The sequence below is a fragment of the Penicillium canescens genome (assembly GCF_028828765.1).
Source record: "Penicillium canescens strain IBT 15451 chromosome Unknown utg000005l_segment0_segment0, whole genome shotgun sequence".
In the NCBI taxonomy this organism is placed as follows: domain Eukaryota; kingdom Fungi; phylum Ascomycota; class Eurotiomycetes; order Eurotiales; family Aspergillaceae; genus Penicillium; species Penicillium canescens.
The window spans coordinates 976,567-1,000,388 of record NW_026703967.1 but is presented as its reverse complement, the minus strand read 5'-3'; the positions used below and the strand labels follow the sequence as shown (position 1 = coordinate 1,000,388).

Genomic DNA, 23,822 nt, shown 5'->3' with positions numbered 1-23,822 from the left:
ACGTGCGATTTTTCAGCCTCAAATGACTGTTCGCATATTATAAAAGCAATTATTGGTCTCTCAACGGATGGAAGGATCCCAATGTGGTGATGGCAAAGCAATCTCAAATCGATGGACTAGAGAAGCAAGCAGGACAGTCTGCGCAAGGTAGCTAATATTGCGACCGATACATCCACTCGCTCCAGTACTGAACGGAACGAAAAAAAGGAAAGGCTGCAATGCTTTGCCTTCATCCCCCAGCCATCGCTCCGGCTTGTAGGTGTCGTGGTCACGGAAGATAGACTCTTGGTGATGAACAACGTAAGCTGACATGCTGACAGAAGTGTCACCAGCAATATAATCATTGAGAATTGGAGCTCCCTGGGCAGGCGTCCGGCGAGGAAGTCCGAAGATCATAGGAGGGAGCATGCGCAAGCTCTCGTCTACGCAAGCTCTCGTCTACGCAAGCTCTCGTCTACGCAAGCTCGAAGATAAGGCAAGTTTTTGGCCTTGGCATAAGGCGCGATGACCTCGTCCGTGACATCGTCTAGCTCTTCCCGGACCTGATTCATACACTTGGGGTTCTTTAGCAGGAAGAAGAGGGTGTTCCGAGTGAGATTGCTGTTGTGTCATGGCCAGCATTTATCATGATGCTGATATCAGCGACACTTTCGCCCCATTCTATATTATAAGTCGACCCGCTCTTATTCTACATAATCGTGCCGAAGAAGTCATCCAACGTCTCGCCTACCAGGTATCGCTTCAGGCGTGTAGTCGCACAGTTGTAGATGATACCGTTCCAATCGCCATCTAGTTTCCACATACGGTAATAGTTCGACGACACCATCTTACTCACTCGGGAGAAGGTCTTTAACCAGTCATAGGCCCAGACAAGCTGGTACGACACTCGACCTGTAGCAGCATGGCATTCTCGGAACGAGACCTCTTTGACGGTCCTGTCTTTCTTCTCGGATTTCACCTTGTCGGATCCCTCGTCTAGAAATCCTAGGTCTTCGCTGAGCCTAATGCTCGCAATTGCCGCGGCCGTGAATAGCATAGTCTAGTTGCGGTAGTCGACAGTCAGGTGTTCTTTCCGGGGAAGCTGATTTAGAGGCAACGGATCGGTACATCGGGCATCAAATGCTTTGATGAGTTTACCGCTCACTTCTACCACTTTAAACCCCCAATTTTCCAGGTTTTTGAGCGCATAAGCGCTGGACAAGATCTTTCTCTTTCGGAAATGATCTTGCTTGTCGACGACATCTACGAGATGCGAGTGCGAGCCTGAGGTCTCGGAGTAAAATCGGTCAATGATACATCCTGTACCATGGCCATAGATGTCCTTGATGGCTTATGAGTCTGAGAAAGACAGTGCGTTAGGTCCGATTCGCAGAACAGGATGTTTCGTGTGAGCCTCGAAGCGTGTCCGAGAGCGAAATCCTTTGTTTGCTTCATAAAGGAAGGGCAAATCCGATATCCCAGACAAGACGTAAGCATTTGGGAACTTCCTTAGGTCCTTTGGATCATAGAAGTATGTGGTCACTGGCACTACCAGGTAGTACACCAGCGCGAATAGCGTGAGCGCGCCTAGTGCGAGGTCGTACATTGTGCAAGTGAAAGTGTGAATCTGAATTGGATGACATTCGCCTGGATCTGGCTTTTTGATATAGACCTTCGACATGGATTAGGTGATGAAGGAGGGGGTGACGATGTTCAGACAACATGGAAATATACTGGCGAAAGTTGACACATGGGGTTAGCGTCGGCGAAGTCGTCCGAATTAGGAAAAGATCTATAGGATTAAGCAGTTGAGATTTGGAGGTTATTTTCCTCGCATTCGAAAGAGGATATCTTGCCCGTATAATAGGGATGTATACAGTGGTAATTCGTTGAACTATCTTCTCTTCTAGACGCATCCTTCAGATGCCATTTTGCGGGGTGTGACAAAAGAGTACAAGAACCAAGACTAGTACAAGACAAACAGAATGACGAAGTGTAGACTGGGCAAATTGTGGCCTTAACAATGTTATCAAGCGCTACTATGATAATGATCATTGGCCTGATTTTCAACTTTCATCTAATGAGATTTACTTTGACATACGAGACATACTTTGGGAAGTCTCTAGTTTATCTGGCTTGAATCTGATAGCATCAGTATATGGCTTCCTGATCCAAAACTTTTTGACGACCATCAGATTAAACCAGTTGGCATGCTCATCTGTTTTGATCCCGAGCCAGAGCCCTTGGTCTTCCTTCGTCCGCCTTATTGAGTTGGGATGGTGGTAGGAACACAAAATCTCGCCATTCTCAGCGCTTTTATAAGACAATGACAAGTAAGGCGCTTTATCGTCTGGATTTCATAAATAATCTAGTGATCTTGTTTCTCTTCTTTATGGTAGACCTCGATAGATTCTGAAAAGATGCTGTCGAACGAGTTCATATTGTAGCATCTCCGCATAAAAATGTCCCATGTTCTGTAACGTTTCTGCTGGGCCTCTAACAACCGCAGTCAAGCAAGGCCCTCCCGTCGCCGCACAAGCCCATTCAAGGTTGTCGGATACCACCTAGAGAATATCTGCAGCATATCTGCAGTGAGACCTCATATATCTTCTCCCACGACCATAGATACGGCCCTTTCACTAGTAAATGCCAGTATTGCGGGACAAGACGCTTCTCCTATATGACCCAATAGACTTTATCTGGATAGTTATAATGTGCTCGATTCGTTACGTTACGAAAACCGCCTCTGCAATCAATATAATACCTAATAACCTCGCGATTGATAAAACTCTTAATATCATATTAATCTCAACGCCTAAATGTGGCAGCACACCATGACGATAATATAGTGAGGCAGACTGCCCCAAACACCGGTGGTCCATGGAAGAGCCCCCACAAGTCCACGCTTTGGCCCGAGACCTCGTGTTTGCCTGCGCCATGCCAAGCCACTCTGGATACGAAGCTTCTTTCTCATTGCCCCGGATAATTGGACTATGATTGGCTTACTCTTGACGCGCCTTTCCTAAATAAGTAACTCGTTTTCGCTTCATCGGGGCGCGTGGAATGGGTCAGTTCCATCTTGATACGACATTGTATTTATACCAACTTGCAGCCCATCCATCCTCTCGCGACTACATGGAGCTAAGAGAGCAAGGTCCCTCCCCTGCCTTTTGAGAGTTCGTTATTATTTGGATTATTTATTTATGTCGCCTTGCTCTTCGCTATATACAGTACACTCGGTGACTTTTTAACAAAATTCTTAACCGCCATGCTGGAGACAAGATCGTCATATCGTGAGTCGTCTTCTAAGGACAAACTGCCGACGAGTGATTCTATGACTAACAAATCCAGAGGAGGGAAGCTTGTGGTTCTATGCGCCAAACAAAGGAGCTGCAATCGCATTTGCAATTCTCTTTGCTATTTCCGGAGGTGTCCATGGCTACCAATGCTTGTATGTTTGATAACACCTCTCCAGCACTAGGAACTTAAGACTGATCTCATTTCACAGCAAATATAAATCCTGGAAAGTCACTGGACTTCTGCCGTGGTCTGCCCTTCTGTTCACTGCAGGTTTCATAATGCGCACCATTGGTGCATTTGGTCAATGGGAGAATGTCGGTATCTTTATCGCGAGTACAGTACTACTCCTGGCTGGACCGTAAGGAATATTTCTTCCCGATGTGATGTTAATCCTGCTAACACAGACTCTTCGACCGTTCTAGCCCCGTCTACGAAGGTGCTAACTTCTTCATCTTGGGTCGCATGCTCTACTACATCCCATATCACTCACCCATTCACCCGGGACGGGTTTTTACAACATTTGTCGCCTTTGGCGTCGCTATCGAAAGCATTACCGCCAACGGAGCTGCCCGAGTTGCAAGTGCGGACTCCTCAGTCAGTTCACAGAATACCGGCAAAGCACTGTTGAAGGCAGCACTCATCATGCAAATCGCCTTGATGGCAGGTTTTGTCGCTTTAGCCGGAAAATTCCACTACAATTGCTTCCGAGGGGGTGTGTTGAATGATAAAATCAAACGTACTCTGATAGTGCTGTATTGCAGCTGCACGCTCATTACGATCCGCACCATCTACCGCACAGTGGAGTACTTCACTGCGGCGAGTTTAAATGCTTACTCGGACATCGAGCACATCAGTCCGGTTCTCAAGGAAGAGTGGTTTTTCTGGTTCTTCGAAGTCGTGTTCATGTATAGCAACACAACTCTTCTGAACGTATTCCATCCCATGCGTTCGCTTCCACGCTCAAACAAGATCTATCTTGCTGAGGATGGGGTCACTGAGATTGAGGGGCCGGGATACGAGGATCCCCGCCATTGGCTTCAGACGTTTGTTGACCCTTTCGATATTCATGGATTGATCACAAAGCGAGGCAAGAAAGAGAAGTACTGGGAAGCGAATTCAGCCATGCAGCCAGCCAAGTCTGCTGTCACTGGCCAGGGGGTATGAGTTTATACGTATCTACAATATTCTGTGGATTTCGAGTGTGTTCTAATCTAGTATAAGTCTTTTTATTAAGCCTATCCCCATATATTCCCGATATACTCCATAGAATATTCACTTTTTAGAACTCAACATATATATTAAGAGCGCATAAATCACCAATCATCCTCATCTTTACCCATCTGCTCCTGAATCTCCCAACTATACCGAGCGAATTTGCTGGCCTGCCGGATCCGCTCCCCATAAAAAACAAAGACAGGGGGCACTATACAAAACACCGTGGCCACGACTGCAAGCACAGTCATGGCAATATTATTGCCTAGTCCACTGAACATTTGCTTCGTAAAAAGCGGCACGACACCAGACACAAGCGCTCGCATGAATGCAATTGCAGCGGACGCACTGGCTGAGTAGCTCAGATAACTATCCGAGATGTACCCATATAGCGCCGTATCCAGTTCTGTGAGTGCATATCCCACAAAAACGAGAGATAGGGCGGGTACGATCCACGAGGTTTGTACATCTGGCGGAATGGTCCAGGCGAACCACCATAAGCCAATTGCCAAAAAAGGAGCACCGATTACGAGCCCAATGAGTTTGTGTTCAGGTTTGATTGGGCGTCCTTGGCGACGAAGGTAGTTCAAGATATATGAGTCCAGAAAGCGTGTAAAGGTGCTGAGAACGGTTCCAAGACCGATTGTGATGAAGATTAGTGAGGCGTGGGCTTCGCTGAACCCCATAGCCTGGAAGATGGACTGAAGAGATTCCGTGAAGATGTAGATGAGCGACATGACCACAGAAACCATCATTGAAACAGTGAAGATGATGGGCTCTTGGAAGAAGAGCTGGGCTGGACGTATGAGTGATTCCTTCATGAAACCGTGGAGACTTGGGATATGATCATGATTAAGGGATGGCGGGATGGATTGGATGGTTGTGATAGTGCGAAGATGTTCCACCTCGCGGGCTAGCAGCAAGGAAGGTCGAGACTCGCGAATTAGACAAAGACCAACAGTGAGGGCACCAATAATGATAGCAAAAATGTAGAAGTTCCATCGCCTAATGAGTTGGTCAGAACGGGACGTAACGCGTTCACGTTTCACGTGTACATACCAATCGAGACCTGCAATGATGTAGCTGCTCATGATCGGTCCCAAAATTAGACCTATGTTGGATGCAATAGTCCAATAGAACATGGCCCATATCCGAGCATGTGCATTGAACATGTCTTCAATAGTACCACCGATGATAGTATACGGAATTGCGGAAAGCATTCCAGCCACGATTCGCACAACAATGATAGCAGAGATTGGGTGTACCAGACCGATGATCATGCAGCAAATGGCGCTGAGGCCACTACTGAAGATGTACATCTTTTTACGCCCAAATGACTCCGACCATGGGGGAAACACAATGGTACCTAGCACCTGGCCGAGGAGAAATCTGTCTCGCATTAGCATAAATAACATATCAACGCCGCGGAAGCAACTTTGGTGACAATCTTACATCGTCACGAATACAAAAGTCGCAAGTGTTTCATCCATGCTATATTCATATTTGGCTTGTGCTGCTGCTGCTGACTAGTATTTCCCTGTTAGTACTAGTATTCAAAAGCAAACTATTATTGTTATTTTCACTCACTCCTGCGGTACTAGATGCTGTTCTGTAAACATTGTTAGTTGCAAGTAATTCCCTTGGGACTGATAATTATCATACATAAAAAGATCCAGCAGACACACAAGAATAATGTCATAGGCTTTCCGGAACCCAGACCAATTCCGCGGATGTCTGGGGTGATCGCGCACCCATCGTACATATTTTCCATCCGGGGTAAGCTCCAGAGAATTTTGGTACAGAAGCCCTTGAATAGAAGGCTTGGGTTCATCCATTGATTCCGGAGAAATGGGGTGCATATTGGACAACCATCAAACAGATCATAGGAGTGAGGTTGTTGACTCGGTTCGGAGTAGAGGTATGAGCCTTGGAATATCCCACACTTAGCAACAGCACATACCGACCCTTGAAGGCACTACAGCTGGGGTGGGATTTCTGCTTTTATCATGTTACGCCAACTTTCCTAGTCGGACATTATTTAGGAAACCTTGCCCTGTGGAATGCCCCCTTGCGATCTGCGCGTGTGGGGTTGTTCGAGCCCAGTTCCTTATTAACACGCGTCAGTCACCTAGAAATGCGTCCGAAAATATTCGCTTATGATCTACCGATTACCTAGCTACCGACAGATGATACAGCGGCTGAGCATTTGCTCAGTCGATATGGGTTGCTCTCGGTCAGATCTACATCCCGGGCCCTGCATAGTTTACACTACGTTGGGTTGTATCTTGCCAAGAAAAACACTCATTCAAAACCACCGGACTTTGTCTAATGACCTAAGTTGACAGGGATAGCCATTTTGAGCATTCCTCGAGGCGTTAATGTGGTTCTCCGTGCACCATGAAAGTGACTTCCCCATACAAAAATGAGACTTGATCTGAAATAGAAATGATCAACAAATGATGTCAAGTATGTCTTCTAGCTACAATCCGTAAGTGAATCACAGGTTAAATGCTATTGTGGATGCTTTGAGCCTCCCAAACTGAAGAACCAAGCATATCGGCACCGGGGAGCCGGAACAAAAGTCCCACCCTGGCGATGAACTCATGCATCGATCGGCAACTATTGATTTCCTGTAAGTAGTTTGAGCCATTGATGAAGCGTCTAACTATGAGTAATTTCCGCGAAATAGACCAGTCATGTTACCTTTTTGTGTGTTATGGCGATGGAAACCCTGGTACGAAACATGTCTAAGTATAAAGAAGATCTCCAAAGTTAAGTAAGGTAACTACAAATTCAACAACTTATTCATAAGTGGATAGATTGCATCATCTTAGCACCTCATGAACTCTGTTGTCTCGCGGCTTCGCGGATGATCTGCATCAATCTGTTTTTATCGGGATTGATCGGTCCATCATGGGCTTCAAGCATAATCACGCTGGCCTTGTAGTCTCCACAGTCAGTTTCAGTCTGGACCCTAGTCAAATCAAGTTTCAGTTTTTAATGCGTCACTTCTGGAATACGCTTCTATGAAGCATTTATATACCCCGTACTCTACAGTTAATACACTAGGTCTGCGCGCCTCATTGCGAGTGTTTTTCTTTTCATATCGAACCTCGCTCTAAATTGGCTTCTCTATTTATTGTCTATGTTCTGCCTTTGCTAAAAACCAAGGGAGGATTATCACTGCCAGTATTTCGTACTGCATATGCATGTACTAGTAGCTGTCTAGATATTCAAGGGCTCCACCATGGTATATCACGACAGAAGAGCACGCAACAGATCTAAAACAAGCCTTTTGTTCGCTTTCTTTGGTCTGTGTAGGCAACCGAAATCCGAATTTCAGACAACTTTATCTTCACGTTTATGATGCATCAGATATAAAAGGTATCCAGTGCGACGAAATCCACAATTTTGTGATTTCCCATGTCTAATTTGCGAAACTTCACATGGGTTGTGGCATTGTGCTTTCTGGTAGGGTCTAGATTCTGGCTCTGGTCCCTGTCCTGATCCATGTCCCACACATCAGCCATGAAACATGTTCGCTTTGGCCACGTTGTCGACGCGATATTGTCACAACCGCGACAGCGAATAGCGGGGTAATCATGGAGGGTTTTCCACAATGTCCACATTTCTCATTCAGAAGTCTGATTTTGATATCATGGCGAAATCAGAGGGTTAGTTGCAGCATTGGAAACCTTTGGGGTATCCTAGTAACGCTCCCTTTTATTAGTTTGTAAAAGTATTGATGCGAGGGCATGGTATTACGCACGACTATATAATCGTCGTTACGTTAGGAGAATTCTGGCTATACTTGCCTATTGCTTCTCTGTCCTTAACGTTAACGATCTGTCTCCTAACCGTACCCGTCGTCTAGTAGGCCTTATACGGGCTAAGTCCTTTTAAAGGCATCGAGGAACGATGCTACGTAAAGCTTTGAATAGTTCTATACCGGAGTATTAGACTATTCGTAGTACTGTTAAGTTATAATTAAGTAAAGAGCCACTAAAGTCTAGGTAGTAAATATAAGTAATAATATACAATTGATCACGAAGAACTAAACTTAGTATATAAATGTCACGGAGTACCTAGGAGCTTCTGGAAGAGCTCTATTTCTTCCTCCCAAAAGGTATTCAGGCTGGTGTGAACGACAGGGAGCCGAATATGCAGCTGAGGGCTGCTGGGGGAAATCCCGATGAGGAAGAAAGAGCGTCTCGCTGAAAATTAGTGAGATTGTACTTTTCTGGAAGTGTCCGTTGGAGGACTATTTGAGCCCAGGGTAGTTGTTTTGGTAAGGACATCGTGGCAAAGTTAAGTAGGAGGAAGGATTTGAGCTCCACACCATGCCTCCAACGGCTTCCGGCAATCTTGGATAAATACATCAACCATTCCATGGCATGGCACATAGTACATATACATAATACTAAATGGGCGAAGATGATATATGGATCGAGTGGATACTGCCTGGGGACTTGCCTCCAGGAACAGAACACCGCCGTACTGTATAATTTCGCCTTGTGCAACACTAAAAGTGTGTGCGTGACACGGCACCCTGGACTTGCTTTTACTGTCATCATCTTAGTATCACATCTGTAGAAACCTGTAGGCCGCGCAACCAGCAATAAGTCAGGTCATATTTAGCTTGCATGAACACCTGGAGCCGGAAAGGACAGAAGCATGAATTGTCCTTGGGGGCTGTGTGCTACCCCAAACTCTTTGCGATCGTTATAGCTGATTGGCCAGTAAGGTGATAAAGATATATGATGAGAGAGCTGATCTGAGAGACCCTTACCTTGTGGGAGATAAGCGAAAATCAGACACACTGTGAATTACACACCGAGCAGTGGGCGCCTCGGGGACACGAAAAAAAGAGTAAAGTAATGAAGCGAGTAGAGCGAGGGCCGCAAGAGAACTGCCACAAGCGGAGGAATCATTGAGCAGACTCTGATTCTCCAGCACAAATGGATGCCCAAAACCGTAGATCGAGAAAGAGGGAAAGTGGAAGGTAACACAATCGTCTAGATTGCGACGTGTTATAGGGCGGGAGGGGAGATGCCAAGAAGTGTGTGATCCTGCAGCGGGGGCTACTTGAATATCCTGTCGGATCGAAGAAGCCTCTTGCAATGAAGTATACAAACACTGGAAATCAAGAATGTATGAGATTCACTAAGTCCAGTGACCCTGACGCGTTGTCTGACCGCTCTGACCCCTCTCTTCTCTCATGTCTGCTCCTATTTTCATGTTTGTTTGGGTCCATGTAGCTGTGTAAATTGACATGGATGATCCTGAATGGCATAGTTGAATAAGCCATGCTTATGGCCTCTCATATAGTCGACAGAACCCAGAACTAAAATAGGAAAAACTCGATCGGTTTGAATATCGTTAGTCACTCTCAACGATTGGGCAGAGTGAAAGAAACCCCTTACGACGAGGCTCTTAACTATATTTTTCAAAATTTGGAAAATCAAATAAACCATCACGAAACAACACCTATCCTATACGATGAAGCTTCACGTGCGTACATAGAAAATTCCAACGTGTGTGGACCAATCCACATCGTTTGATAATGGATTATGTACTCGAGTTTCCAAACTATATGCAGAAGGGAGGAAAAATGAAATGATCGCCACACTATCTCCAGGGTCACCGCAACACGTCACTCGGCATAATCTCTTGCGGTATTTAATCTTCGCACGAAACTTGGACGGTTACACAAAGTACTGAGCAGTGTCCCAACACCAGTACTGATTGTGAAAGGTGATGACGATCTCTGGTAACGGTAAGTAAAACTTGCATTGGTATGGCGCAGATCGTATATGCAAGGCTCTAAGAAGAGCAATGGAGCCATCTACAAGATAAGACTCGCAAATCAGCAGTGCCAACTCGCCAGAAAGCGATACATTGGGAGAGGGCTGTGTCCCTGTTGGTGTTTATACAATAATCTACGCTCTATCTCCTTTCTAATATATCCAAAATGGCAGTTGTTCGAGAGCGATACTGAATATGACGCCCGTTTAGTGTAATTTCTCCACTTATGATATAATATTTGTACAGTGAACGATGCATAGAGGGAAAAAAGTATTTGTGAAAGTCTTTAATCCAGTTACCGTGCGTATCGAATCTATCTTTCAAGTCGGCGAGAACTACAAACCATCATTAGGATTACACACCACTTGTGCCTCCTGCGAGGCGTTTCCCGCTGAGTCCCTCCCCCGTGCGTGTAAATGAGGTTATATAACCCGCATATGAGCTATACGAAGGAGACAGAGGGGCGGTATATCAGAGTGGTGTGCCGATCAATGCCATCTGGCCAAGCCACAGTATCACTACACGAGAAGCGCGGGAAAGGAATAGCCATTCTGTAGAATCAAAGATAGCACGTTCCGTGTTGTGCCGGCTGTCATTGTCTTTATAAGAAGGTAGCCCTCTAAGGGCCAATTTTACTTTCGTTCAGGAGATTCAATTTGGTAAATTTGTCGTCAATCAAATCCAAATTTTGAGAACATCACGTCCTTAACTTGGAATAGTATTCCGAACAAAAGGAATTCACAATAAGAAGAAATGAAGATGCCTCAAGTCCCAGAGAGACAATGGGCCCAGGTTTTTGAGACCAATGGTGCAGGTAAGAATGAAAAGAAATCCTCGGCCTTCTGAAACTCTTATAATTTCCAACCATGAATATATGCTAAAGATATATAGCGTTGCAGTTTCGCCAAGTTCCTGTACCTGTACCTGGTCCTGCTGAGCTCTTGGTGAATATCAAGTACTCCGGCGTTTGTCACTCGGATCTGCAAGCTTGGAAAGGGGGCTGGCCACTTGCCTGCAAGAAACGACTCATCGGTAGGTACCTGATTCCTTACAACTCATCACTCATTTGGTATAATTCAACAGCAATTAATCTAATCCGGCATACCTTATGATAGGTGGTCACGAGGGCGTAGGAATAGTCGTCGCTACAGGTGAAGGGGTCAAAGAAATTGGCGTGGGTGATCATGTTGGCATACAGGTGAGAGAAGATTACCTTTTTTTGCCCGTTTAATAGCTTTTACTTTGTTCGCACAATACGATATACGGAGTGAAGCTAATGCACATAAAGTGGATCAACAGCATCTGCGGTTCTTGTGTCTCATGCATCTCCGGAGATCAGAGATCTTGTACCAACCCTCAGTTTTCTGGATACACTAAGGACGGCACATTCCAAGAATATGCAGTCTGTAAGGAGTCCTGTGCAGTTAGGATTCCTCGGGAAGCGCCTTTAGACACTATTGCTCCAGTAAGTGGTATTCCCCTTTGTGATGTGCAAAGTAACTACCTAGCCCAACCGAGCATAATGCCTTACTAAACATTGAAAGTAGATCCTCTGCGCTGGAGTTACCGTCTATCGTGCTCTTAAAGAGACTGGTGCCCAGCCAGGTCAGATTATTGGTAAGATATGGATCCGAAATCCTTTGGTTTAATCTTTTTACCGCAATGCTGATTGGAGACATTAGCCATAGCTGGGGCAGGCGGAGGGCTCGGCACCCTTGCTTGCCAATATGCAAAAGCGCTTGGATTCCGGGTACTTGCACTTTCAAGTGGGGATGGCAAGAGACGGCATTGTGCAAATCTAGGTGTGGATTACTTCGTTGACTATAAAACTTCTAAAAATCTCCCCCATGAGATTCAAGGGCTCACCGATGGAGGGCCCCATGCTGTTGTGGTCGTCTCTTCGGACGACCGTCCCATCCACCAGGCTATTGAGGTAAGACATAAAGTACCACAAAGTCCCTGCCAAAAATACTTCTTGTTTACCCTGTTCCCACAGCAAAACTACTTATTACTGACTCTAATGTTCCAGTATGTCAGAGCTCGGGGAACGATTGTGTTGGTTGGCTTACCACCAGGAGCCGTCATCAGAGCGGATCTTTTTTCCGTCATCTTTCGGATGATCACCATCAAAGGATCTTATGTTGGGACCAGAGAGGATACTGAAGAGGCACTAGAATTTTTCGTCCGCAACGACATGGCTATGCATTGTCAGATCATGGAGCTTGAGCAATTACCTCAAGTTTATGATTTGATGGAACAAGGTAAATAGAGCACTCTCATATGTTAGGTGCCCTTTTTGATGCTCAAAGCTCACCATGAGGCGGGAATTCCTACACAGCAAATATCAAGGGTCGAATAGTGTTGAAAATGCCTGGAAGTGCACAGCAGTCTGGGCTGTTTGAGTCACCCAGCTCCGTCCCGTCGTTGATCACCCCAAATTTCTCACCCAAAGAGCACAACATCGGCACGTTCCTGGCCTATAGACTGGAAGAGCTAGGTATTAAAGAATTTTTTGCCGTTCCAGGTATGTATGCCTGACTCCATTTATGCTAGACATATTGACGCGCCCAAGCTAATACTACTCTTAACGATAGGCGACTCAAATTTGAAGCTAATCGACCAACTCTTGAAAAATCAGAGCCTGCGCCTGGTTGGTTGCTGTAATGAGTTAAACGCTGGCTATGCTGCGGACGGGTATGCGAGAAGTTCCCCCATGAAAGTTGCCGTTGTGGTGGTTACCTATACGGTTGGAGGCCTCTCACTGCTTAATGCGATTGCAGGAGCTTGTTCCGAGCGGCTGAGGGTAATAGTTATCTCAGGCTGTCCGAGCACAAAATTGCTAGCTGCAGGTAATCCACTCCACCACACGACAGGTGAGCTGGACACAGATCAAGGGCTGCGCATATTCCAAGAGTTCACGGCCACATCGATCCGTCTCAGCCATGATGGAGATGTCAGATCCCGTCTGGATGATGCTCTGTTGCAGTGCCTTCGTCGCTCGTTGCCAATCTACATCGAGGTTCCTACCGACCTAGTTGAGATTGTGGGCACACCAGTAACGCCTTTGCAGATTGTATCTCCTCCAGTGCCGATACGATCAGGGCCCACTGATGAGATACTATCTTTATTAACCCGCACTTGGACTACTGCATACCATCCAGTATTGATTATTGGTGCTTTTGCACGTCGTTTTCTCTCGCAAGAAGCTCTCACAGCACTCGTGGCCAGACTGGGTTGCGCTGTTTTCTGCCAGCCAGATGCCAAATCATCTCTACCTGAGTCACACCCTCAGTTTGCGGGAATATTCTGGGCCACTGCCTCAACGCCCGAATGCAGACAGACTGTGATGGAATCGGATCTCTGGGTAGTGATTGGAGGGCGTTGGTCTGATCTGCACACGGTTGGGGGACTCGACATCATAGAGGAGCGGAGACGGATAGTTGATATCCAAGAGGGTTCTATTCGAATGCCTAACGGTTGGATGGTTCAGGATCTAGGCCTAGCTGAGCTCCTCGGAGCTTTTATAGAATCCTCTGTTCCGTCTAAAACCGAATCTCTTCTAACCTTCCAGCGAAAGTCCTACCAGCAGACGCGTATCGGTAGCCCTGATATCGGCGCAGCTCTCACAGTTCGTGGCATCATGGATGGTATTCAGCGACTACTACGAAGCAATGATACCTTGATTGCAGATGCAGGAGATTCTTGGTTTAACGCCACCGGGATACTGCTGCCAACCGGGGCAGACTTCCAGATTCAGCTTGTGTATGCGTCACTAGGATGGAGTTTGCCTGCCGCAATTGGCTGCCAGCTAGCTCGGCCAGAGGGGCGAACAATCCTCATGATAGGTGATGGTGCTTTTCAGATGACCGCCCAGGAGTTGAGTACTGCTATCCGCAGCAGGGCCAATCTCATTATCTTTGTTTTCAACAATCTCGGTTATCAGATAGAGGTATACTTTCTATTTCTTTGTGTGGCATCTCCACTCAGCCCCATTCTTAGCTTTCGATGGAACGAACTTTTTGCTAACAAGTTTTCCTTACTTCGTCCCCTCTTCTAGTCTGCAATTCATGATGGACCCTATAATTACGTTGCCAGTTGGAGCTATGCTCAACTGGCTTCTGCTATGTGTGCACCCAAACATATCAGAACATGCAACAACCCCTTTGCGACAAAATTAGAGAGAGATCTGGGTCTCAATCCGGCAATGTTCTCGATGCAAATCAAAACGCAATCTGATCTGTTATCAGCACTGGATCGGGCCAATTCCGAGCCATGGAAACTTGCCCTTTTGGAGTGTTGTATTCAGCCGGATGATGTGAGTGCTGGTCTACGACAGCTGGCACTTACGCTCTCTAAAGCCAGCTAGCGTTTACTGTTTGAGTTTGCCTGTGATGCATCTTTTCATTCTTTGGGGACCACCACAATAGTCAATTAACGCGGTTAGATTTTGACTAGAAATTGCCTACTTTTCAGCGGGTTGTTTGCAGTCCATTCGATGACAGTGATCCATAGAGGATCGACAATATATAGGTGTCGACAGGTCAGCGTTGATTCACCATAACGCTACCCTTTACGTTATATAGCCTCTTCTAGGAGAACCCAGAAGATCTCCAAGAACCAGTCTCTATATTCCTCTAATACCACTTGTTCCTCAGGCATCTTCACTTTACCTAGTTGGCAGGCTCTATTTACCAACACTAGAACCCTTCTTGCTTTACAACTTACCGGTTTTAACATCCTCTTAGATAGCCACCGTAAGTTTGTATTGCTTCGGATAAGAAGTTAGCGAAGATATAGCGTTCACTTGTCGTTTCTTAAGCGTTTCACTAACAATATCGATAGGTATCGCGAGTAATTTGCTAATTACATGCGTATAGGGATGTCGTCGTTTACAGTAAGGCTAGAAAGACGCCTCTGACCCAGAAAAACAAAGGGTGAGCAGAGATTGATTGCGAATACATTAATGAATACACCGGGTTTTAATTTACGAAGACGAACAATACAATTTTCGAAGGGTGACATTACCTCTAAAACACTTAGCACCCTCGGATTCATTTTTTACTATGGCCCGAAGCTTCCACTATGGCGGACCCAGCCGTTGCTTACGATGTCACATGCTCCTGAAGTTGAGCGACAAGATTAGGACGGGAGGATGACAAACAGTGCTTAGCGGGTGAAGAATAGCGGTGTTACAGTTAGGAATGCGGCCGTTTCTGGCGTTGAAAGCGGTCATTTTCGGCGTCAATTTCACAGGTCCTCAGATTCTATATGTAAACTGACTATGTTACTGTAGTCACAATAGTTTAGCTTGCTCGAGAGCGACGGTGAATGTGTCAAATTCAGCACAAATAACGTTTCGGTGGGTGAGATCGACGGTCTCGAGTTTAGATCCAGCTTGTCAAACACAAGTGCCGTAGAACTTTCTATGTATCTCAGCCACTATCTAATGGGCTCTAGAATTCGTTGGTTCGCAAACGTGGGCATCTATATGCTGGGGAGTTTAGACTTTCTTGGTATAGATAGGAAGACCTAACCGATAGCAATATGCACCATATAGCTCATATCATCCGTCGTCGTCAAAATACCTCTCACCACAGATTCACGCCAACTTTAGGGGGAAACCCTCGCGTCGTGCGTGTATTTATATGAGATTTCATTGTGCGGAAGACTAGTATCAGCCGGTATGGAAGACAAATTACAAGACGTTCAGTCCGAAAACAATTTAACACAAAGTCGTAAGGATAGTAAAAGCATGGTACCTGTAGTCCATTGGGCGCATTGTATCCAAGGGCGGAAAACGGAGATCTGCAACGCCAAGCCGATCTCCGACGAGGACACCTCTCCGCATCAAAACACAACTCAACCAGCCCAGCTGGCCAATAATAGGTACCTTGCTCCTTCTTTTTATCTCGCGGTCACCGCGAGACGATATACTGGCAATTCTGACCAAGAATAGTTTATCAAGCGGCCCACCCCATCACATCCTTCGATCACAAGCCGCCCATCATGTTATCCTCCCTCTCTTCTACTATGGCAAACGCCCGACACTCAATCGCACAAGCCTTGAACTTTGCCCTAGTTCTCTCTACGGCTTTCATGCTATGGAAGGGCCTGTCTGTTGCCTCCGCATCCAGCTCGCCAATCGTCGTCGTGTTGTCTGGGTCAATGGAACCGGCCTTCCAGCGTGGTGACCTGCTGTTTTTGTGGAATCGGAGCCCTCGTGCGGAGATTGGAGAGGTCGTCGTCTACAACGTTCGAGGCAAGGACATCCCGATTGTACACCGCGTGGTGCGGACATTCCCCGAGGTCGAAGGGCGCGTGAACGCGAGGAAGGTGAAAGAAATTACAGTGTACGCTTATCCGAAGCCATAATCCTTGATCTTTGGGCGTCCTTTGAGTTGACACAAACTTCTAGGGACACGGCACCCGACTCTCATATGCTCCTTACCAAGGTAGGCAAACGCGACTCGTTCGAACTTACTATATCAGCTAACAATCTACACACAGGGTGACAACAACATTGCCGATGATGTCGAACTCTACGCTCAGGACCAAGACCACCTCAACCGCAAGGAAGATATTGTGGGCAGTGTGCGTGGGTATATCCCGATGGTGTAAGTGATCCTCCTGGATCTATCTTGTGGATATACGGCTGACAGGGAGGAACAGGGGATATGTTACCATTATGCTGTCTGAGCACCCTTGGCTCAAGACAGTAATGCTTGGATTGATGGGCATAATGGTCATGCTTCAGCGAGAGTAATGGATGCATGGGAATATAAAATGCGCAGATAGATAGGAAATACCGGCAAAACAACCCAAATGTGTTATCTAGGCGCCGTAGGGTATAATCAAGCCATGTAGATCTCAATATAAATACGTAGCTACGCGCTCCTATGAAACTCGCGTGTTGCACGCCTATCGGGGACTCTGACGTCTTTGCCCCCCACTCAGAGCTTCTTGGATCCAAGCCAATGGCCACTTGAGTCACAGTTAGCATCCCTGTCCTTTTCTTGTTATCCTTTTTGATCTTAGCTTTGTACTTTCAAAGAGTTGCATTGATGCGTTGATCTGCAATTTCCTACACCTCCCCGCACTCACACCCCGCCAGATTCCACAGTCGACACCGAAAATGGGCAGCCAGAAGCGCATAGCCAAGGTATGGGCCTGTGATCACTCTTAGATGCCGATATTTGCCAGCCTGCTAAACCTTCGTTCCAACCACAGGAGCTAGCTGAGCTCACCGAGTCTCCTCCCGCGGGAATCATGGTCGAGCTCGCCGACGAAGCCAACCTGTACGAGTGGAAGGTCCACATGGAAGGCCCTGAGAAATCACCATTCCACGTACGTCAAACAGGAACCTCAGCCTCCCCAGAATATCTGTCAAGGCGCGTTCCCCGTCCACAGCCTGTCTAGGGAGGAAGGGTTTGCCACGCGAGCCCACGTCTCCGGCTCCAGCCCACCAAGCAGTTTCGCTAACCCCCTTCTTCGAGCAACACAGAAAGGAAAATTCCTAGTCAAGCTTTCTCTGCCTACCGAATACCCCTTCAAGCCACCCACCGTCTCCTTCGCAACGAAAATCTACCACCCAAACGTCACAAACGATGAAAAGGGAAGCATGTGCTTAGGCATGCTACGGGCGGACGAGTGGAAACCCAGCTCCAAGATCTCGGCCGTTCTTCAATTCGCTCGTCAGCTACTGGCTGAACCTATGCCCGATGATGCCGTCGAGGGGAGGATTGCTGAGCAATACAGAAATGACCGGTCGCGCTATGAGGAGGTTGCACGCGAGTGGACTCGGAAGCACGCTAATTAGTAGAGGGTGCTTTGATCGCCCGGGAAATGGGGTGCTCTGTGAAAGAAGGCCTTTTCTCTGTGGATTTCTCCGGAGTTGAATGCGGAACTACTCCTGCATACCGGAATCTTGTCATGATCACTGCGGGACAGGTCAAATATCGGAATATTCAAGCCATGGCTTACGAATTACACGCTGTCATGTTATTATTGCAATCTCCAAGCGGAATCTTTATCCATCATTCTTTAGGTGCATATATCGGTCGTGAATTGATACATCTTGTGGAAACGGTGTCGAGAGTTCTCTTCGCCGGTCGATTCCGTCAAGAAAACGCTTTTCTTGGTGCTTAAAGTAGCTAATGGCCCCTTCACCCATATTATAATGGTTTAGTTATTGGAGACTGTCCAGGTGAAAGCGTCAGTCAAGAGTCATTGACCAGGGGTACTATACGATTCTCTCTTCCTATCTCACCAGAACAAATCTTATATATATATATATATATTTCTTTCTTGCTCAGGACTTTCATCACCTCTAACATGTGCTCACATATGTTGTGATCTGAAGCTCGCCAAGCACTGCTAATGCTTGGCTGAGCAGCGCTATAGAGAGCTTCAGAGCACTTGGTTGAATGCATCAAGCAACGTGGCCTTTTCATAAAAGCTAGTGAGCTGATCACGCAATAGTTTCATGAAAGGCATATCGTATGCATTTGACCATTATAAATAGCTATAGAGAAGCCTCCTTCGGGAGGTAGACTTAAATCATCTCGTTTTACTGCCCATTGCTCATGCATAGTGCTTCTCAGACCATTGTAAATTACAACAGGTTATGAGCCCGGCTTCGTCTCCGTAAGCCGGGAATAGCTTCATTCTTGCTATCAATTCTTTACTTGCTTTACCCCTGAGTCCACTCCTCCAACAATGTCTGATAGACGCACCACACGTTCTCAACGTCGCCGTCTCGAGACCGATCACCTCGATTGGAGTGAAAGTGAAGCTCCACCAATGAGCGACGCTTACCCCTCTGATGTTGAAGACGATACGCATACCGTGATCCAGGACTCGGCGCCGGGCCCTTCATCGCGAGCAATTGGCAACCAACCAATAAGAGAGCAGCCAGCTTCGACCTCGCTGCCTCAATATGGGCCAGAGATCACTGGCACCAACCAACCACATGTCTTAGACGCCAGTACAACGTCTGATAGATATAGGCTTAACATTCAAAGTAGGAGAGCACCCTCTCTCTTTACTCAACCAAGTGAGCCAATCCATGGACCATCGGACCAGTCAGAGACCGATGGGCCCCATACAGATGCCGACGTAATGTATCGCAACCGAACTGCGTCGAGCAAGCCGGGAAGAAGCTATACAGCTCACCCGAACGGAACACATACTCCTAGAGCCTCCAGTCGCCATAGTGGAGAGCCAATTCAAAGAACAGCTTCGCGGAGATCTCACTTTTCCACTGGCAATGCACCGCTAAGACGTCTACCAAGCCATCAACCGACGCCGGCAATGACCAATGAAGAGGTCCAATACGCAAGAGCCGTTCGCAAAGCCACCGAGCACATCAAAATAGCTGCGACTATTCATCGCAAGCTTACTGATGACGACAAATTCGAAGCTTTGAAGGGAAAGGAGAACTACACCCTTTGGGTAATGAGCATGCAACAAGTCTTTGAAGACAATGCAATTGAAGCCATTGTATATGGCGAAGTCATTGCCCTCCCAGCCGACCATCGGTATTCAATGATGCAAAAGAAATTCATCAGCCACGCGAGAAAGGTTATTTGCAATCACATATCGAAGCCCATTCTCCAGTTCTTACAACACCGCAAAATCAACCAGCCGCATGCTATTTGGAGAGCATTGGAGCTGAATTATAAGCCGCATCCATACAAAGTAGCTGAAGACGGCATTGCGGAGCTTGAGCGATGTAAGCTGAGCAATTACGCCAGCTTCGACCAATACAAAAACGCCTTTCAGTCTGCATGGGCCAAGGTCCATAATGAAGGCATTGAAAGCGAGCGAATCAAATGCCTTTGGTTCATTCGAAAGCTCGACTCGGAGAAATGGCAAAGCTGGAAGACCAACCTCAAGTCTCGACTCACAGCTTCATCTAACCCTGATAAGGAAATTCTCCAATTCGAGCTGCTCGTCAGCGAGATAGAGAACCAGACAGAGAACGTCTCCAACGAGACATCAAAAGCATACTCAACCGCTGCAACGGGAGAGAAATGCAAGCACTGCGGCCGGAAGCATAAAAGCTCCAATTGCTGGAAGAAATACCCCGAGAAACGGCCAAAAAGAGGGGAAAAGGAAGAGAAAGGAGAAGAAAGAAGATCTCTACTCACCGCCTCCCTCACCGCTTCGCTAAGCGACGAATCACCGTCACCAGCTACTATAGCCCTCTCGGTAAACACCAAAAATGGCCCAGGAGCATGGATATGTGATCCAGGAAGCGATGACCACTTTATCTCTTCACCTCACTACTTCGTGGCTGGCACTGCTAAGCCAATTACGACCACCATAGTCACTATAAATGGACGACAAGAGCAAAACGGGCTTCGTGGAAACGTCGTTTTGACCGTCAAATCGGGCCGTAAAACCAGAGAAATCGAACTCTGCAATACAATATGGTGCCCGACCATACAGTGCAACCTCTTCAGCGGCAACCGTATCTCAAAGAAAGGCATTACAGCCATTTATAAGCCAACCAGGGTTGACTTCATTGAGAAGGACGGCTCGCACCTTACTTCGGGAAGGAAGAATGGCTCACAATGGCTGCTTAACGTCGTTAAAACTCATCAAACTGAGAAAGCAATATATGCCTTGAAAACGACGACAGAATCGGATGAGTTGAATGCCGAGAGCCTCACCAAGGAAGCTCCGCATATCGAGGAAGCTCAACAAATTGAGCAAGCTCCGCCTATAGCAACCGAGCAAGCGTCAAAAGCGTCAAAAGCGTCAAAACCACCTGTTTTGGACCGCTCCCGAGTCAATGTCGACACTTGGCACCGCCGTATGATGCATCTCAGCATTCAGGGGGTGCAGAATACAGCCAAAATCGTCAATGGCATTGACATTGATGGGTTGTCAGCCTCAAAAAGGCCATGCGAATGCTGCGCCATTGGCAAAGCAACTTTGAAACCACGCCGCGCACCTGTGCTTCACCGCTCGAAAAAGACCGGAGAACTCGTCTATATAGATATTGGCGGCGGCGGCAAGCTAAAACCTGCTCTCAATACTGAAGCTCGCTACTGGCTCCTAATGATCGATGATTTCGATGGCTGGGCCGATATTTGCTTCCTCAAGTCTAAGAACGAAGCAAAAGACGCTATCAAGAAGCTTCTTGCCCAGTACGAAAGGGACCACCAAGCCCGAATTGAGCAGTTTGTTTCTATCGACTCGACCAAGGAAATTGGAGCCATTCAGACCGATAATGGGGGTGAATTCATTCAGAAAGACCTCCAAATTTGGGCTGAAAACCGCGGAATCCACTGGCATTTCATTGCTCCATATGCTCATGAGCAAAATGGGAAAGTGGAACGACTGATGCGCATAGTAGCTGAGAGAATGCGATCCGTTTTAGCTGACTCGAACCTCCCGCCATTCCTCTGGGCGGAGATCATGAAGACCGTCGTATACGTCCGAAACCGCACCATTTACTATGGTAGACGACTCGCCGGGATGCCACCAACCACCCCATATGAGCTTCGCCATGGCCGGAAGCCGGATCTCTCTCACCTTCGTATCATCGGATGCCGGGTATTCAGAGTATTTGGCCGAGAGCAGGTGGCTCAAGACCCCGTCGGCAAACATCTCGCCCGCCGCATCGAAATCGGCTACCTCGTCGGTTATGAAGATGACAATGGCGGCATTTTCAAGGTCTACCGACCTTACCCAGTGCGATCAGACGGCACTAGACCTAATGGCGGCACTCTCCACTTAGTGAGAGATGCAATTTTCGAGGAAGGAGAAGACTGGGCCCTTTACAACAACCCCGACCTTCCAGACCCTCGAAACAAGCTTCCTCATCATCAAATCGATGAGCCTATTGGCCATCAAAGCCAACAAAGCCAGGAAAGCTTCAAGGAAGCAGATCACTTGCTCCTCAACCCTGAATCGGACAATGAAGAAAGCTCCGATGAATCTGCCGACAATCTCACCTCTGAAGTAGACGCATACCTAACAAGCAATCAATCTCCTCTCGATATGGCCGAGGAGGACAAGCTATCGCCGTCCAAAACCGACAAGATCATTAGAGCACTAGCTTTCAGACCCTCAGTGATCTCAAAAAGTGACAGAAGGGAAATCCAGGCATGGGAAGACACTACAACGGTATTATTAGCTCAAAAGCTGGCTAGTAATGACCTTCATACCCTACCTCAAAACATGGAGGAAATCCCTACCAAATGGCTCGACTCTCCAGTCTCTCTTGCTCAAGCGAAAGCTTCACCTCTCTGGCCATGGTGGCAGAGAGCTATGCAAGCAGAGATCTCACAATTTGAAGCTCTCGGTGTATGGAAAACGGCGACACCGCCTAAGGGCGCCCGCCCACTTCGTGGTCGATGGGTATACAAATTGAAGACTGATTCAGCGGGTAAACCAGCGAAGTTCAAAGCTCGCTGGGTCGCTCGCGGAGACCAGCAACTTCCTGGTATTGACTTTGACGAAGTCTACGCCAGTACTGGCCGATATGACACCCTTCGAGTGCTCCTTGCCGTCATCGCAATGCGAGACCTTCACACCACGCATATGGACGTCAACTTAGCGTATCTCAATGCAGCTTTGGAGGAAGAAACGTATATGCATTACCCAGAAGGCTTCGAGGACCGCGGAGCATTTTGCAGGCTTTATAAAAGCTTGTACGGACTTCGCCAGTCGGCAGCAAACTGGTACAAAACCCTCTCCGAATACCTCCACTCCAGGCAATTCATGAGCACCAAGGCTGATCCATGCCTTTACGTACGCCATGTCCAGGGGGTGGAATAGTGCTCATCTTCGTCTATGTTGACGACTTGCTGATAGCAGCAACTTCGGAGAAGCTTCTTAACGACACTAAAGAAGCTATTTCAGCAAAATGGTCAACTTCCGACCTCGGTGAAGTGTCATATTACCTTGGCCTTCGCATCAAAAGAGACAGGAAGCAGAGGCTGCTGAGCATTGACCAGCAAGCATATGTTGACGGATTTGCTAAACCAACAACCAAGATAGCTTCACCAAGCCCTCTTACTCCGATGAATCCTATCGCAGTACTCAAGAAAGCTGATCCAGAGCTTCCTACCGACACCTTACGAGGCGAGGAATATAGGAAGACCACTGGCAAAATCGGCTATGCGAGCAACAACTCCAGGCCCGACCTTACCCTCGCATTCTCCATACTGTCGAAATTCAATCAGAGCCCCGACGAATCGCATACCCTCGCCGCCGACCACGCCATTAGTTATGCCAAGAGAACCAGCGGATATGGGATCACTTACGGCAAGGCGAAGGAAGCAGGCAATACTGGTTTTGAAGAAGGTCTAGGGTTGTGGGGGTGCGTGGACGCGAGCTTCGCTTCCGACCCCGACACTATGAGATCGAGAACCGGCTGGGTATTCTTCCTCGCCGGCGCTCCTATTTCATGGTGTACTCGCCGTCAAACCAGCGTCACGAAGTCTTCAGCTGAGGCTGAATACTACGCTCTCTCAGACGCAGGAAGCCAGGCCGTATGGCTGCGTCGCTTGCTA

The 23,822-nt window shown here is 47.2% G+C and overlaps 8 protein-coding genes across 8 annotated transcripts; 5 read left to right on the top strand and 3 right to left on the bottom strand.

Annotated features, from left to right (window-relative positions):
* Nucleotides 1–60: 60 nt before the first annotated feature.
* On the bottom strand, nucleotides 61–408 carry N7446_007969 (uncharacterized protein; the record flags this gene model as incomplete). Its single annotated transcript, XM_058516714.1, has 1 exon — nucleotides 61–408. One exon carries the CDS (start codon nucleotides 406–408, stop codon nucleotides 61–63), a length of 348 nt encoding a protein of 115 aa, XP_058370360.1.
* A 280-nt stretch (nucleotides 409–688) lies between these two features.
* N7446_007968 (uncharacterized protein) lies at nucleotides 689–1,585 on the bottom strand (the record flags this gene model as incomplete). The annotated part of the gene is made up of 3 exons (XM_058516713.1): nucleotides 689–1,039; nucleotides 1,145–1,321; nucleotides 1,376–1,585. The coding sequence occupies 3 exons, from the start codon at nucleotides 1,583–1,585 to the stop codon at nucleotides 689–691; spliced, it is 738 nt and encodes a 245-aa protein (XP_058370359.1).
* A 1,662-nt stretch (nucleotides 1,586–3,247) lies between these two features.
* N7446_007967 (putative RTA1 domain protein) lies at nucleotides 3,248–4,443 on the top strand (the record flags this gene model as incomplete). The annotated part of the gene is made up of 4 exons (XM_058516712.1): nucleotides 3,248–3,272; nucleotides 3,331–3,430; nucleotides 3,488–3,637; nucleotides 3,702–4,443. 4 exons carry the CDS (start codon nucleotides 3,248–3,250, stop codon nucleotides 4,441–4,443), a joined length of 1,017 nt encoding a protein of 338 aa, XP_058370358.1.
* A 149-nt stretch (nucleotides 4,444–4,592) lies between these two features.
* N7446_007966 (uncharacterized protein) lies at nucleotides 4,593–6,350 on the bottom strand (the record flags this gene model as incomplete). Its single annotated transcript, XM_058516711.1, has 5 exons — nucleotides 4,593–5,496; nucleotides 5,551–5,880; nucleotides 5,944–6,017; nucleotides 6,079–6,100; nucleotides 6,154–6,350. 5 exons carry the CDS (start codon nucleotides 6,348–6,350, stop codon nucleotides 4,593–4,595), a joined length of 1,527 nt encoding a protein of 508 aa, XP_058370357.1.
* Nucleotides 6,351–11,049: 4,699 nt separating this feature from the next.
* N7446_007965 (zinc-dependent alcohol dehydrogenase) lies at nucleotides 11,050–12,565 on the top strand (the record flags this gene model as incomplete). The annotated part of the gene is made up of 7 exons (XM_058516710.1): nucleotides 11,050–11,110; nucleotides 11,188–11,328; nucleotides 11,412–11,494; nucleotides 11,585–11,761; nucleotides 11,844–11,913; nucleotides 11,979–12,229; nucleotides 12,326–12,565. 7 exons carry the CDS (start codon nucleotides 11,050–11,052, stop codon nucleotides 12,563–12,565), a joined length of 1,023 nt encoding a protein of 340 aa, XP_058370356.1.
* Nucleotides 12,566–12,663: 98 nt separating this feature from the next.
* Nucleotides 12,664–14,532, top strand: N7446_007964 (uncharacterized protein; the record flags this gene model as incomplete). The annotated part of the gene is made up of 3 exons (XM_058516709.1): nucleotides 12,664–12,820; nucleotides 12,891–14,245; nucleotides 14,392–14,532. 3 exons carry the CDS (start codon nucleotides 12,664–12,666, stop codon nucleotides 14,530–14,532), a joined length of 1,653 nt encoding a protein of 550 aa, XP_058370355.1.
* A 1,575-nt stretch (nucleotides 14,533–16,107) lies between these two features.
* sec11 (signal peptidase complex catalytic subunit SEC11) lies at nucleotides 16,108–17,177 on the top strand. The gene is made up of 5 exons (XM_058516708.1): nucleotides 16,108–16,182; nucleotides 16,253–16,646; nucleotides 16,712–16,748; nucleotides 16,804–16,910; nucleotides 16,966–17,177. The coding sequence occupies exons 2-5, from the start codon at nucleotides 16,303–16,305 to the stop codon at nucleotides 17,057–17,059; spliced, it is 582 nt and encodes a 193-aa protein (XP_058370354.1). The 5' UTR covers nucleotides 16,108–16,182; nucleotides 16,253–16,302; the 3' UTR covers nucleotides 17,060–17,177.
* A 251-nt stretch (nucleotides 17,178–17,428) lies between these two features.
* On the top strand, nucleotides 17,429–18,112 carry N7446_007962 (putative ubiquitin conjugating enzyme (UbcB); the record flags this gene model as incomplete). The annotated part of the gene is made up of 3 exons (XM_058516707.1): nucleotides 17,429–17,455; nucleotides 17,524–17,640; nucleotides 17,798–18,112. 3 exons carry the CDS (start codon nucleotides 17,429–17,431, stop codon nucleotides 18,110–18,112), a joined length of 459 nt encoding a protein of 152 aa, XP_058370353.1.
* Between the last annotated feature and the right edge of the window lie 5,710 nt (nucleotides 18,113–23,822).